General features: G+C 36.3%; 1 protein-coding gene across 1 annotated transcript in view; it reads right to left on the reverse strand.

Moving 5' to 3' along the window:
- mtDNA-helicase (mitochondrial DNA helicase) overlaps positions 1-16892 on the reverse strand; it is a 94298-nt gene that overhangs the window by 5579 nt on the left and 71827 nt on the right. The window contains exon 10 of the mRNA XM_089087206.1: positions 14530-14664. Within this exon, the coding sequence (XP_088943332.1) occupies positions 14530-14664 (135 nt within the window). The remainder of the gene's footprint in view (positions 1-14529; positions 14665-16892) is intronic.

A 16892-nucleotide genomic window follows, 5' to 3' on the forward strand; every position in this document is an offset into this window, starting at 1 on the left:
TACTAGGGACCGTGGTTCGTCCTTTAATAGAATGCATCATAAACCATTTTGATCATATCCACTTGCGGGAGCAGCTTAGCGCAGCGGAAGATGCGTTGGGTGAATACCCGGAGATGGATGGATCGAAACCTCATCGAACCTCACTAGGCCCGAGGCACAGTGCTTTTTGGTTAGGTTTCGATTCATCGATCACTGAAGCTGCTCTTGATAACAATTATATATACAATTATCAGAAAGGAAAGCCGTTTTCTTTTCCTTGGTGCATCAGTGTCTCTGGACTAGAGCTTGATTTTTACTGTTACAACTTAGTTCGTTCTTTACTGTGAGTCAAGGGACAGGAAGTTTCATATATAGGGGTTTTGGACAAGGTGGTTCTAATGGTTTACTTTTTGTTTTGATCTGACTCTTTTTTTTTAGGAATTATGGTTTTTATATTTCTTAACATTGGACGTGATCGTCTCTTACTAGGTTGCTAGCTACCGCTGCAACCCGGATTAATCGGGTTTATCACGGATTTTATAACGTTCCAAGTCTTGCCAGGGTTACCTTCTACTTTTCTAAAACGATCGCTCAGAAAATCTACGTTAGCTTTACAGAGGAGGCTGTTCAAATTATTACTATATGCTTTATAAATATTCATATTACTAACATCATTACTTAACACTGATTTCTTATATAAAATTTAAATAATCCCAATTTGTACTGAGCTATATTGGTCCTTTATGTAATGTTCGTGGAAAACTAGAAAGGGGTCCCTCAGTCCCAAGTTTGAACTTATATTTTCCTTATTAAGGGTTAAAATCTACTGGCAGGCGGCCAACAATGGGGCAAAACACATTTTGTCCATGGTTTTTCCCTATTTTGCTCTCTTTCCTTTGTTTTCCTTATAATTACTTTATAGTCTCAAATTTCCAGGGGGGCCATGGCCCCCCCCTGTCCTCCTTGCCAGCGCCTAACTCTCCATATGCAAAATTGAATTAACAAAGAAAAAGTAAGACAAATAAAAATAATTTCGTAAAGGAATTTTGTCAAATCCCCCCTGTGAAAAATTTCCCCTGGAAAGTTCACCCCTGGATATTTTCTTCCCTACAGAAAATTATTCCCATGGAAACCCAACCCTAGCAGAAAATTCCTCCCTCTCACCAAAAAAATTCTGTATACTACCCAATAGAAAATAATATGCGTAACCAGTGAGAAAATTTTATAATATAATCGTCTGTCCCCTTGAACTTAGGGGGGGGGGGGGTATGTTATCTCCAAAAGCATGGTTTTGGGACTTTTAACTATGCTCAACAAAATGGCTATCTAAAAATTTTGATCAGAGGATTTTGGAAAAAAAGGGCCTGGAAGGAGGGCTAGTTGCCCTCGAATCTTTTTGGTCACTTAAAAATTAAACTTGAATTTCGGTTCAATTGAGCTCACTTCGGATGTTCTAGAACCATTCTGGCAAAACTCTTCTGGCAAAATATGCAAAAATCCACATTTTTGCAGATAGGAGCTTAAAACCTCTACAATAGGACTCTCTGATACGCTGATATTGTGAAGATTCAGATTATTGTACTAAGATTCTATGACTTTTTGGGGTTGTTTTCCTCTTATTCCGAAAATCCGAAAAATTTTCTAAGCCTTTTCTGAGTAATACGGCTGAATAAGGTGGGTACCTTTAGTGCCTTTTTTCAGTAGTAAAAAAGGCTGTGTAATAGCAAAGTGACGAGAAAGCTGTCGAGTGAAAATTCTGAGACAGTCAATTGATTTTAAATTAAAAGAAAGATCTATGGTGGAATTCCCCTCGTGTGGAAAACTTTTCCCAAGAAATTGCCCCTAACGGGAATCCCACCACACAAAAATTTTCCAGAGAAATTCCAATCCTACTGAGAATTCCCCCGGGAAAACTCCAACAGCACATTTCCACCTGTAAAATGGGTTTACCAACATGAAAGTAAGACAAATAAAACAAATTTTGGTTTGTGAGTTCAGTGAAATTCCCTCCATGTAAAATTCCCCGTAGAAAATTCAACCCCAGAAACTTGCATCCTAATGGAAAGTTTTCTTTGTAGGAAACCTATCCCCGAAAACTCCCCCCCCCCTGAAGAATTCCGGAACACTTCCCAATAACAACTACTACATGCAAACACAGTACAAATTTCATAACTTGTGGACCTTTTTCCGGGGGCTCTGGGTCAGGGAGGGGGGATCATTTCATCCATTAAAACATAGTTATTGGACCTTTCAGCTACACTGAACAAAATGGCTACCTCAATATTTTGATCGAACGACTTTAGGAAGAAAAGGGTGTGGGAGGGTGCCTAGTTGGCCTCCAATTTCTTTTGTTACCTAAAAAGGGCACTAGAGCTTTTTATCTCAGTTGAAATGAGCCTTTTTCCCAATTTTCTAGGACTATTGGTTCAATAAAATCACCTCTCGGAGGAATAAAGGGGGGAAAAGACTTATCACGCATCCCCAATCTTTCTCCTTGCAAAAAAAAAAACACAAAATTCCAAATTTTAAAAAATTCCATATTTTTAAAGATGGGAGCCCGAAAACTCTACATTTGGGCTCTCCATTTTGCTGAATCTGATGTTACAATTTTCAATCAGATTCGTTGACTGTTTGGGTTTGTTTTCCCCCATTTTCGAAAATAAAGCAAATTTTCTAAGGATTGTAAATTTTGGTTGGTGACATTGAACTTAATAAATGTTATATGTAAGGAAACAGCACAAAAAGCCAATTCATTTGATGTATCTATTGTTATCAAAATTAGACCGAAATAGGTTAACACTTTTTTTTTCAATTTGCTGTTATGCTCCAATGGTTTTCCCCTGTTCTGCTGTCTTTTCTTTTTTTTCCTCAAAATTAGTATTTAGTCCTTGATTTTCCAGAGGCCTAGCTCCCTTGTCACGCCCTTTTTGTGGGCACCCTTGTGGCAACTAATGACTTTAAACAAGTATTTCCTATTAAAACCTGAAGCTTTAAAAATACTAACCACCAGATATTCCTACTGCTCCATTCTAGGCGGGAGGGGAAACGGGTCAAACCCCCTTCCCCTGCCCTGAATACTGCCTTGACCTCATTTCTTTGTTCCCTAAGCCCCAAGTATTGCTGAACAAGAGGTGTTGCCAAGTGTTGCTGAACATGTCGAGCTCAGGTAATAACCATAGGTCAATTTTAAAACAAATTCTTCCAGAACTTGGCCAATATAAAACCATGCTATTTTTGATTGGAAGACTTACAAACCCCTTTCTTTTTTATACCCAGCCGACTGGTACAAATACTTGGTAACAAATCAAAGGTTTTGTCGCCATCTAGGAAAATGAGTGAAAATCTTTTGATGTCCACGTCTACTCAACAAATTCCTTAACATGTTAAATTACTGGGAAATACTGGTGGTGAACATACTATGCTTCATTTTTTTAATAGCGTCATCAAAATCGATCGACTGTTAAGCGATTTGAGCCTAAATTTTTAAATAGTGAAAGCCTAGAATTCTGACGCAAAATAATTAATCACGTCTTCGATCAGAGGAATGCGATTCAAATGAATAGAAGACAAAATTTTTGCTCGAACGACAGGCAGAGATACTAGTAAACAATCGTTTCCCCAAAAAAGCATAGAAAATATTTTTTTTCATGTTTCCATTGAGCACAATAAAAGATAAAAATCATCTTTCCTAAACTTCAAAATGTACTTCATATCTTCATTAAAAGAAAAGCAAAAGACTCGGTAGCATTTTCGGATTTTCATTAAACAAAATCGAAAAAAACAAAACAGACGTCACAGTCAACCTGACGTCATTATTGATGGGGTTCTGGCACTCTAAAATTTCTGTAAATTTGTCTCCATAATTGCATTGCAATATTGAGAGCACTTGAAATAATCATTACCATTTCTAATCGGTTATAAATGGCTATTTTTTCTCATTAGACATTTTTTGCTAGGAATATGTTTTTAAACTTTTGGTTGATGCGAACTGTTTTACCTTTTGGGCCTGAAAATTTAATATCCTCCAGAAGAAATTATTAAATTACGAAAAAGGATAAGAAAAAGGGTATCATGTTACGTATTCACTTTCATCCTAGTTAAACTATGTACATAAGCCATTAAAATTTTACTGATTAAAGTATATTAATAAAGTTCTAAAAAAATTATTATCCATAATACCTTGCGATGACGGAGCGGATAAAGCTGTGCATCTTGATACAGGGGAGGCAGGTTCAATCCCACGTGTCGCAAGGAAACGCTGTAACGTTTCTCTGTTGCATTATTCATTTTTGGTTTGTTCTATGTCCTGATAATATTATATTATTAATTAAATAATATTTGTAATTATATATAAATACTACTACTACTACTTCTATTACTAACAACTCACCGCAGCCCCAAGCCGCCTGAGGCCAACACAGCTACGCACTCTCCTCCTCCACCCCAATCTATTCAAAGCCTCCCTTTGTACACCCGCCTACGAAGTTCCCATTTCCTTTAAATCTTTCTTTATGACATCGTCTCACCCCAGACGAGGACGACCTGCTTTCCGTTTAGCCCTAGACGGTTGGCTGAAAAGAACAATCTTCGGCAATCTGTCATCCTTCATCCGCACAACGTGCCCTAGCCATCTCAACCTTTCTTTCATTATAGCCCTAGAGAGCGGTATTGAACCACATTTTTCGTATAGCCTATTGTTTGACATACGGTCAGTCAGCCGGGTACCCAGAACAATCCTTAAGCAATTTCTCTGGAAAACATCTAGCAAATTTTCATCCGCTTTTCGGAGCGTTCATGCTTTAGAGCCGTATTTGACCACTGTCATCACTGTAGCATCTAATATTCTAATCTTGGTTTGCAGACTTATTTTCCTATTCTTCCAAAATTTTTTCAAGTATGAAAAAACACCCTGAACCTTGGCTATTCTACTTTTAACATCTTCACTGTTCCCACCATCATTACTAATAAAACTACCAAGGTAAGTGAAGCTGCCCACCTGATCAATCTTTTCATTACCCAACGTCACCTTTCATCTTTATTTATTCCTAGCCTTAGAGACTTGGTCTTCTTAACATTAATTTTAACAATGTCCATAAAAAATAATCCATATAAAGGGGGATAGAACACAACCCTGCTAAACTCCTGATTTAATACAAAACCAGCTGCTAACCTCATTTCCTACCTTAACCGCAGCAGTGTTATTCTCGTACACAGCATTAATCACTTTAATGTATTTATCGTGTATACCATACAATGGTAAGATCTTACCATAGCTCTTTTATCAACAGATTCGAACGCTTGCTCAGAATCCGTGAAACTAGGGAACAAAGAGGTTTGACAACTCAGGCATATATCAATTTTTAACTTAAGAGTGAAAATTTGGTCGACGCATTGTCTACATTTTCTAAAACCACACTGTTCTTCTCTTAAAACTTGTCACTCACTTTTATCACCTTTCTTATAAAGTGGCTTAATTAAGGTTTTCCTAAAATCGTTAGGTACTTCCCCATTTTCAAAAATCATATTCATAATCTTCAGTAACTTATTTCTAACCTCAGAGCCACCATATTTAAGAAACTCGTTTACAACCCTATCAGCACCTGCAGCCTTTTTATTTTTTAATCCTTTTAGTACTGTCGCTAATTCCTCCTCACAAAACAAATCTTCCTTCACATCCAGGGTATCACAAACTTTTTCCTTTTCCTCTATATCTTTTTCTGCAATTCTATCTCGGTTAAGCAAATTTTCAAAATTTTCGGCCCATCTCTCTTTAGTTTTTTCCTTATCGCTAATTGCGACCCCATTCCTATCTTTAACTGCGCCAAGTCTGGATTGACTACTCCCTCTCAATTTGTTAACATGCCAGAACAGTATTTTACTATTATGCCGTCTAGCTGCATCTTCCAGATCCTCAGATATTTTATCCATGGCCTCCACTTCACACCTCTTTAGTTCATATTTTAATACTTTCTCCACTTTCTTTAAATTCCTTATGTTTTGATATGATCTATCACTCAGATAATTCTTATACAAGTCCTTTCTACTTTTTATTAAACATTCAGTTTTTCCACTAATATTCGTAGCTACAGTCCTAGCTTTCTTCCCTAAGACACCTTCAGCTACTTCACAAATTATTTTTCTAAAATTATTCCAACCATCTTCCACATTATAAAATTTTAAACTCTTTAGTTTAGCATTCAACTGTCCCTGTAAATTTTCTCTTCAATTCTCATCCTGGAGTCTAAAAACATCATAACTTCTCGGGAGGTAGTTACCCTTCCGATATTTCAGCTTTAAATTAACCTTGACACTACTAGATGGTGATCTTTACTTTTAACATCAATATCGGCACTCCTATATACCCTAGTATTTTGTATTGATCCTGCCAGTCTTCGGTTTACTATAACATAGTCAATAAAGTTTGCTGTCTTACCATCACGTGAATAACATGTTAACTTATGAAAAAACCTACAAAATTTCTAAAGTCTGTATCCATTACTGTTTTCTTTCCCTACACCAAATTTACCAAGGCTAGGATACCATCTATCCCTATTTCTACCGAACTGGGCGTTAAAATCTCCCAGTAATAACATCATATTTCTACCTGGTTAAAAATTAAAAATAATCATATTTCTACTCTATTTGTTAAAAATAAATAATATTTATAATAATTAACAAATAATATTATATTATGATTATTATAATAATAATAATAATGACAACATATTTAATTCGACTCATTTATCATAAAGTGGGTCAGGAAAAAACTGAATAAGAATATTGGGATCAATGATTATAACTAAAGGCCTATTCATACCTGCTCTAAATCTGATTTAAATAATACCATCAAGTTAACGGCGTAATTTGCTGTCGTAATTTCGAAGATAAAAATGATATTCTTTTTGGTTAATGATACGTCGATCATAATTTTTGATTCGGTAGCTTAACTAAGATAAAATCAAACGATTTTTAAAGGATCTAGTTCTGGGCACTAGCTTAACCTCTATTGCAAATAGACTTGGATTCAACTCGTTAGTAAATTTTTGCATTATATATTATATTTTATATTATATTTTTTTTTATGTACATATATATATATATATATATATATATATATATATATATATATATATATATATATATATATATATATATATATATATATATATATATATATATATATATATATATATATAAAATATATATATATATATATATATATATATATAAATATATATATATATATATATATATATATATATATATATATATATATATATATATATATATATATATATATATATATATATATATATATATATATATATATATATATATATATATATATATATATATATATATATATATATATATATATATATATATATATATATATATATATTTATTTATTTTATATATATATTTATGATCACTTGTGATCCACAAGTGAGCCTTGTTTATGTTTTACTCCTTGTTTCTAATTGTCAGAATTCTCGGGTAGAATCTCCCACCCCCTCGCTCTCTTTGTCTTTTTTTTTCTTCTCTATTTGTGAGTTAAAGCCAAATTCTCTCTAATCATAGGGATTTTTGCTTGAATTACCCCCCTCCTGCCCCCTCTCTCTTACTCGCTTTCTCTCTCTGCTTGTATGTTTGTGAGCTAGCGTCATATTTAAAGTAAAAAAATTACAGATTAAAGTAAATTAATAAAGTTATAAAAAAATTACTGTCCATAATACCTTGCGATGACGGTGTGGATAAAGCTGTGCACCCTGATCGAGGGGTGGCAGGTTTAATCCCACGTGTCGCAAGGAAATGTAGTTTCGTGTTTTTGTCGTAATATTAATTTTTTGTTTATTCTATGTCCTGATAATATTATATTATTAATTAAATAATATTTATAATTATAAATAAATATTAATTATAATAATAAACAAATAATATTTATAATTATAAATAAATAATATTATATTATTATTATTATAATAATAATAACAACTATTTTATTCAGCTCATTTATCAGAAAGTGGGATAGGAAAAAAATGAATAAGAATTTTGAAATCAATGATTATAACTAAAGGCCTATTCATACCTGCTCTAAATCTGATTTAAATAATGTTATCAAGTTAACGGCGTAATTTGCTGTCGTAATCATAGGCAGCGCGCTAGCGCTGCCTAAGTAAAGAACGATGTGGGCACAATCTGTTGTTTTTCTTCAGCCGGGCATCTCGTATCAAAGGAATTGTCGTAGAAACTTCGGAAAGGGCTCATTCGATTGGAAATTGGAGTGGCTAGTGCGCTTTTTAATAGTCGAAAGTGATTGGAGGGCAACTAGCCCCCTCCCCCGCGCCCATCATTCCCCCAAACAAATCCAATCAAAAAGTTGAGATAGCCATTTTGTTCAGCGTAGTTGATTTCCAGATAGAAAATATGTTTTTGAGGAGGACACTCTCCCACAACACTCCGGGCGTGGATTTTAAATTATGCCCTGAGGGCATATAAAAACGATGTTGGTACAATGTAATATTTATTTTTTTTTCCTTTAGAGCAGGGCACTTCATATGGAAGGGGTCGTCGTAGAAACTTCAAAAGAGGCTCATTTGATTGGAAATTCAAAGGGATAGTACCCATTTTAATAGTAAAAAGTGGCTGGAGGGTAACTAACCCCCCCCTCATTCTCTGAAACGTATCAAATCGAAATTTTGACATATCCATTTTGTTCAGTAGAGTTGATTTCCAGATAAAAAATATGCTTTTGAGGAGGACACTCCCCCACAACACTCAGGGCAAGGGTTTTAATTTATGCCCTGGGGGCATATAAGGTTTTAAAAGAAGGCGTTGTCGTAGAAACTTCAAAAAAAGCTCATTCGATTAGAAATTCAATGGGCTAGTGTCCTTTTAATAGTAGCAAGTGATTGAAGGACAACTAGCCCCCCCAAGCCCCACACTCCCCCAAACACATCCAATAAAAATTTTGAGATAGCCCTTTTGTTCAGCGTAGTTGATTTCCAGATAGAAAATATATTTTTGAGGAGGACACTCTCCCACAACCCTCAGGGCAAGGATTATAAGTTATGCCCTGGAGGCATATAAGAATTTTATTGAAATCTTTGTCATAGAAACTTGAAAAGGGGCTCATTCGATTTGAAATCCAAAGGGATAGTACCCTTTTTAATAGTCAAGAGTGATTTGAGGGCAACTAGCCCCCCTCTCACGCCCGCCTTTTCCCCAAACACATCCAATCAAATTTTTTAGATAGCAATTTATTCAACGTAGTTGAAAATTTTGGAAATTAGGTCTTTAAGGATGAAAACCCCTCCCCCCACAGCCCTCAGGGCAAGGGTTGTAAGTTATGCCCTGGGGCATATAAAGTATTTATTGGAAGCGTTGTCGTAGAAACTTCAAAAAAGGCTCATTCGATTAGAAATTCAAAGGGCTAGTGCCTTTTTTAATAGTTGAAAGTGATTGGATAGCGACTAACGCCCCTCTCACGCCCACCATTTTCCAAAACACATCCAATCAAAATTTTGAGATATCCATTTTGTTCAACGTAGTTGAACGTTCTGGAAATTAGAATCTTTAAGGATGATAACCCCCCCAGAGCCCTCAGTGCAATGGTAGTAAGTTATGCCCTGGGAGCATATAAGGTTTATATAGAAAGTTGTTGTATAAGTCATAGGCAGCACGATCGCGCTGCCTAAGTAAAGAACGGGGACACTCGAGAACGATACAAGAAACGGGGACTAAGTAAAGAGGAGGATCCTCCCCCACAACCCTCAGGGCAGGGTTGTAAGTTATGCCATGGGGCATATAAAGTTTTTATTGAAAGCGTTGTCGCAGAAACTTCAAAAGGGCTCATTCAATTGGAAATTGAAAAGGCTAGTGCAATTTTTAATAGTTGAAAGTGATTGGATAGCGACTAAGACCTCTCTTACGGCAATCATTTTCCCAAAGACAACCAATTAGAATTGTGTGATATCCACTTTGTTCATCGTTGTTGAAAGTTCTAGACATTATGTCTCTTAGGAAAATATCCCCCTCAGAGCCCTCAGTGCAATGGTGATAAGTTATGCTCTAGGGGCATAGAAGGTTTATATAGAAAGTTGTTGTTTAAATCATAGGCAGCACGATCGCGCTGCCTAAGTAAAGAACGGGGACACTCGAGAACGAGACAATAAACGGGGACTAAGTAAAGAGGAGGACCCTCCTTCACAACCCTCAGGGCAGGGGTTTTAAGCTGTGCCCTGGGGGCATATAAGAACGATGTTGGCACAATGTATTATTTATTAATTTTTTCCTTTAGGGCAGGGCACTTCGTATCGAAGAAGTTGTAGTAGAAACTTCGAAAAGCGCTCATTCAATTGGAAATTGGAGTGGCCTGTGCACTTTTTAATAGTCGAAAGTGATTGGAAGTTGACTAAAACCCCTCTCAACCCCACCATTTCCCCAAACACATCCAATCAAAATTTTGAGATAGCCATGTTGCCTAACGTAGTTGAAAGTTCTGGAAATTCGGTCTTAGAGGATGACAACAACCCTAACAGACCTTAGGGTAAGGATTGTAATTTATGCGAAGGGGGCATATAAAGTTTTTATAGAAAGCATTGTCGTTTCCAAAAGGGCTCATTCGATTGGAAATAGAAAGGCATAGTGTCCTTTTTATTAGTCGACAGTGATTGGAAGGCTTTATATTTTTGTAGCAAAAATAGATTAGGGTATAATGTATTATTGTTTGTTGTTGTTGCTGAGACAAGGGCACTTCGTATCGAAGGAGTCGTCGTGGGAACTTCGACAAGGGTTCATTCGATTGATAATAGAAAGGGCTGATGCCCTTTTTAATAGTCGAAAGTGATTTGAGGGCAACTAATCCCCCTTTCACTAACACCCTCCCACGTCTACCCTCCCATTTCTGCCCTTAAAATTTAACCAAATCAAAATAGCGCAAGTTCATCCAAGCTATCAAGCAAAGTAAACAGATTTTTTTGCGAATGGTATCAAGTTTTCCATTCCAGCTCCACTGGAGCAGGTGTGAAACTAAATCAAACAATACCAATTGTTTTCGGACTTTTTAAAGGGTTTATGTTGTTAAAAATTGCTGAAAATTTTTCTCCAGCATAAAAATAGCAGGCCAAACTATAAATTCTTAAAAAATAAAGGATTCAAATTATTATTTTCTTTTGCCCTGAAAAGACTATGTCAATATAAAATGAACAGAAATTAATTTAAATAACTTTTTCCACAAAATAAGTTTTCCAAAGAAAAGTAAAGAACTCCATTCAACAAAAATGAGCAAAAATAAAATTAAATAATCTACCAAGCGTGAAACTACCACAAATCAGCATCGATAAATAAATGAAACCCAAAAACGAACCGAAATTACAATAAATAACCGAGTCAAACTCAAAACGAGCAGAAATTAACATAAGCTGGGCGAAAAACCCCTATGGCTTCCCAAGGCCAGAACAAAATTTGTACTTTACTGAAAAAAATACAAATGTATGTGCATTGTCAGTTTAATATACTTATACTGATATTTAGTAATCAAAATGTTAACATTATTTGATTTATCAAAGTTATAGAAGTAAAAACATTTATATTTTTTATTTAGTTTTTATTGAAAGCGTTGTCGTAGAAACTTCAAAAGGGCTCATTCAATTGGAAATTGAAAGGGCTAGTGCCTTTTTTAATAGTTGAAAGTGATTGGATAGTGAACGTTCAACTACGTTGAACAAAATGGATATCTCAAAATTTTGATTGAATGTGTTTTTGAACATGGTGGGCGTGAAAGGGGCGTTAGTTGCTATCCAATCACTTTTAACTATTAAAAAAGGCACTAGTCCTTTCAATTTCCAATTGAATGAGCCCCTTTGAAGTTTCTACGACAACGCTTTCAATAAAAACTTAATAAAAAAAAAATAAAACGATCACCCCTGGAAAAAAAAGCAAAACAAATAATCCGTGATGTTTCTTCTGGCAAAAAAAAAAATACAAAATTGCACATTTTTGCATATAGAAGCTTGAAACACCTACAGTAGGGTTTTCTGATACGCTGAATATGATAGTGAGATTTTTATTAAGATTCTATGACTTTAGGGGTATTTCCCCTTTTTCCGAAAATAAGGCAAATTTTCTGCTGCTCGTAGTTTTTGATAGGTAAGACTAAACTTGATGAAACATGCATATCTAAAATCAGCCTTAATATTCGGCTCTTTTCATGTATCTATTGGTATTAAAAATTCGTTTTTTAAGACTTTCGGTTACTATTGAGCCAGGTCGCTCCTTACTTACAGTTCGTTACCACGAACTGTTTGATATTATGATATAATAATAATTAAGTCATATTAATAAATAAAAGTTCAAATAGGGATAAAATCCTTTTAATAGACAGTGTTTTTTATAACAGTGATAGAAATTCACAAAAATACCAGATATTTCGGTCACATATACAGTGACCGTCATCAGTGGTAAAGTTTTACCACTGATGACGGTCACTGTATATGTGACCGAAAGATCTGGTATTTTTGTGAATTTCTATCACTGTTATAAAAAACACTGTCTATTAAAAGGATTTTATCCCTATTTGAACTTTTATTTATCGTCATGGAAAGGCAGTGTGGTCTCCGAAATTATCTAAGTCATATTAGCATAATCAACTGTCACAAATCACCAGATCAACTGTCAACGGTTGCTACGGTACCTACCGCTACCGCTGCAACCATGGTAGCATATACACTGCGCTCTTAAAAGTATAGCACCTTGAGTAGCACCATCATAACCAAGATACCAAGAGCGTTGATGATAAATATCATGATTGTTACAGAAAGCGAACAAGAGTATATACCTGTATTATTTGAAAAAAACTACGTTTTCTAAAGAGTTAAAGAGGCTGAGTTACAAGGTCGAACCTTAAAACGTACAGGGATTAGGGGCACAGTTGGGGGGCTACCACCCCCAAACCCCCCGCTTTCGCAGCCTTTAAATATAAAAAAAATTTCTTTAAACTGAAAGTAAGGAGCGACATTAAAACTTAAAAAGAACAGAAATTATTCCGTATATGAAAGAGGCTGTGCCCTCCTCAACGCCTCGCTCTTTACGCTAAAGTTTGACTTTCTCACAACTCTTTTTTTAAACAATAAAAACTTTAGCGTAAAGAGCGAGGCGTTGAGGAGGGCACAGCCTCTTTCATATACGGAATAATTTCTGTTCTTTTTAAGTTTTAATGTCGCTCCTTACTTTCAGTTTAAAGAAATTTTTTTATATTTAAAGGCTGCGAAAGCGGGGGTTTGGGGTTGGTAGCCCCAACTGTGCCTCCAATCCCTGTACGTTTTAAGGTTCGACCTTGTAACTCAGCCTCTTTAACTCTTTAGAAAACGTAGTTTTTTTCAAATAATTTCTGCACGTTTTTGTACAGTTTATTACTTATTATTGCTTGACTAACTGTTAGCTGATCGTGTCAGGAGTTAAAGTTGGGGGCTTCCGCCCCCCAAACCCCCCGCTCTTGAACATTCTTGTGTTAAGGCTTTTAATTCCTGAATACTCAAATCACGTCGTACAGGGTGCCTCCTAATCCCTGTACGTTTTAAGGTTCGAACTTGTGACTCAGCCTCTTTAACAGCCCCCCAACTGTGCCTCCTAATCCCTGTACGTTTTAAGGGTCGACCTTGTAACTCAGCCTCTTTAACTCTTTAGAAAACGTAATTTTTTTCAAATAATTTAAAAAAGAAACTGAGTTTCTTTTCAAAGTATATAAAAAAGTTGCTCTGATGGTGAATCGAACCCGAGTTTTCCGCTTGAAAGTCTGAAGTCTCAGCCGCTGGACTATACAAACACAATAGTAATTGTTGTTTAGCAAATAGAAGGTATTTTCGACGCAAGCAAATTCCCAAAAATCTTGATATGTGGTTTGTGGAAAACAGGGACGGAGTGATCAGATTGAGCTGAAATTTCGAGGATAAGCTCCCGGGCCCCAGGAAAGCTTATCTTCTAAATTTCAGTCTGATCAGACAACGTTAAAGGGGGGTTGTGGAGGGAAAAATTAACATGGGCTAATATAGGAAAACGAGGTTTTTCGTAAATGTAAATTCGGGTGATAATTTTTTCGGTCTAAAAATATCAAAAGGCCCTAACAGGTCGAATTCTGCTTCGAATGAGTCCTCATTCAACCTGATCCGTTGCCAACTGTGGCCTGTAGGCGTGGCTAACAGAAAAAAAAAGAGATGAATTTTAAGTGGCGATATTTGGTTTTTCGAAAACAGGGAAGGAGTGATCGGATTGAGCTGAAATTTCGAGGATAAGCTCCCGGGCCCTAGGAAAGCTTAACCTCTAAATTTCAGCCCAATCAGACAACATTAAAGGGGAGATGTGGTGGGAGGGTCCAAACTTCCGGCCCAGTTTACCCCATGAAGATAAAGTCGGAGGAGGATGAAATTTTGCAAGTTTCTTAGTTTGAGCTTGGGCTACAAAATGCGATTACCGCCGTCTCTCTGCGACCTCTAGGACCTGAAATCGCTTAACATTGTGGTGGGTCGCCTCTTTATAGAGGCACAAGTGTGCCTCCTTGATATATTTCTTACGACCACCAGGGTGCAGTATTTTACGATCCTGAAGGATCAGGACATTATCTGCTTCTTGCGTAGCTTTGGCACTTCCAAAAATAGATGCTGTTGTCAACTCTTCAGTTACATCTTCCTAAATGAAAAATAGGTATTGTAAATCAAATATTTTTTAATGTATATTTCGTAACAAACTTTACTTCTTTTATGCAAATTTAATAAGAGGTGTATTTGAAATCTTGAAGCCCCATTGCCTTAGTAAGAGCAGTGGGCATTTTTTTAAGCGAAAAGTGTGTCTTGAATTTATGTTCGGTGTTTTCCATATCTCAACAGTAGGCTGTATGAAAAGTGTTGCTCAATCCCGCTTTCTCGGGCTATAATGAGACAAAAGTTGAGATGGCTAGGGTACGTTATGCGTGTGAAGGATGACAGACTACCAAAGATTGTCCTTTTCGGACATCCGTAAGGGGCCAAACAAAAAGCAGGTCGTCCCGGGTTAGGGGTGGGAGGATTTCGTAAGGAAAGATTTAAGGAAAATGGGAACTTCCTTGGAGGGTGTAAAGAGGAAGGCTTTGAATAGAATGGGATGGAGGAGGAGCGTGCGTGTCTGTGTTAGCCTCAAGCAGATTGGTGCTATAGTGAGTTGTTAGCAGTAGTAGTAGCAATAGTAGTGTCTCACTTTCGTCAAATTCCAATGTTAATTTTCTTCAAGGTTTACGTGTGTATAAAATTTCGGTAAAAAAAAAAAAAAAAAAAAAAAAAAAAAAAAAAAAAAAACAAGTGGACTGTTCATAGAAAGATATCGTGACTCAAAACTTCTCATTCTTTTTACTGACTTATGGCCAAAATTTAACCAAAAATTCATAAGTAAGACGCAAATGACATACTAGTCTTTAGAAGGCAAAAAGTGCATTAGCCTTACTCTTGTTTTTGGTAAATTCTGTCCATTTTAAGTTTAACTTGGTTATTATTGTACTTTCTATGACACACAGTGCCTTTTGATTTAGTTCGAGATCCCTCTTCAAATTCTCTGAAAGTTTCAACTTAATACCCATAGAAGTTCCTGAGATATTGTAGATGCGCTCTTTTGAAACCTGGTTGCGCAGTGTCTTTTGCTTTAGGTCAACATCCTCCTCAAAATTCCCTGACAGTTTCAATTTGAAACCCTCAGCCGTTGCTGAAATATTGTAGATACGTTCTTTTGACAACGTGAATGCACACACTGCCGTTAGATTTACTTCAATTCTGTAAAAGTTAGCAGTCGCAAGTTGTTACAATCGCAAGTAATCGGTTTTAGTCGCCGTTGCAGTCACAAATAGTCGCAATAGCAGTAGTAAGAATAGTCACGATCACAGTCACAAGCAGTCAAAGTCGCAGTCAAAAGTAGCCACAGTCGCAGTCACAGGTAGCTGCAGTCGTAAACAGCTTCAGCTACAGTTGCAAGTAACCGCAGTCACAAGCAGTCACAGTCGAAAGTAGTTGCAGTCATAGTCAAAAGTCGTAGCACACATGACTGTGACCACAAGTGGTCACAAGTCGAAGCCTGAAGTAGTAGCAGTCATAGTGGCCACAGTCAGAGCTGATAACTGACGATATGAATGGCAACCATCAGTAGCTTATAACTGACGATAATTTATAGGTAACCGATAATAAAAAAAAACATTTAGAAGATAGTGCCAGTGAAAACCCCATCAGCAACTGCTACATACCTTTAGGTGGCAGCCACCGCTAGCTGGCAACCGACGATAATTTATCGATAGCTGATAATAATGAAAAAGAAAGCTCAGACTAAAAGAACAAAAAAAGCTCAGAAGATAGTGCCAGTGAAAACCCAGCAGCGACCCCTACAGCCCTGTAGGTGGTATCCACTGCAAGCTGATAACAAACGACAAAATATCGATAGCTAATATTAATTTAAAATAATGATGATAATAATAATAAACGCTCAGAAAACAGTGTCTGTGAAAACCCACCAGCGACCACTAAACATCTGCGTGTGGCATACACCTCTTGATAACTTACCGATAGCTGATAATAATGAAAAAAAAACCTCAGATTAAAAAAAAAAAAAAGCTCAGAAGGTAGTGCCAGTGAAAATTCGCTAGTAACTACTACATACCTGTAGGTAGCAACAACCGCTAGCTGACAACCAACGATAATGTATCAATATCTAATATTAATTTAAAATAATAATAATAAACGCTCAGGAAACCGTGGTGGTGAAAACCCAACAGCGATCACTAAAAGCCTGTGTGCGGCAACTGCCGCTAGCTGATGACTGACAAAAATCATTGATAAGCGACGGGACAAAAATTCTTACAGGACAGTATAGATGAAAAACAACCGACAACCTTTAAAATCAGT

Source organism: Artemia sp. Qi Xiang Cuo, chromosome 3 (assembly GCF_049724085.1).
Source record: "Artemia sp. Qi Xiang Cuo chromosome 3, ASM4972408v1, whole genome shotgun sequence".
Lineage (NCBI taxonomy): Eukaryota > Metazoa > Arthropoda > Branchiopoda > Anostraca > Artemiidae > Artemia > Artemia sp. Qi Xiang Cuo.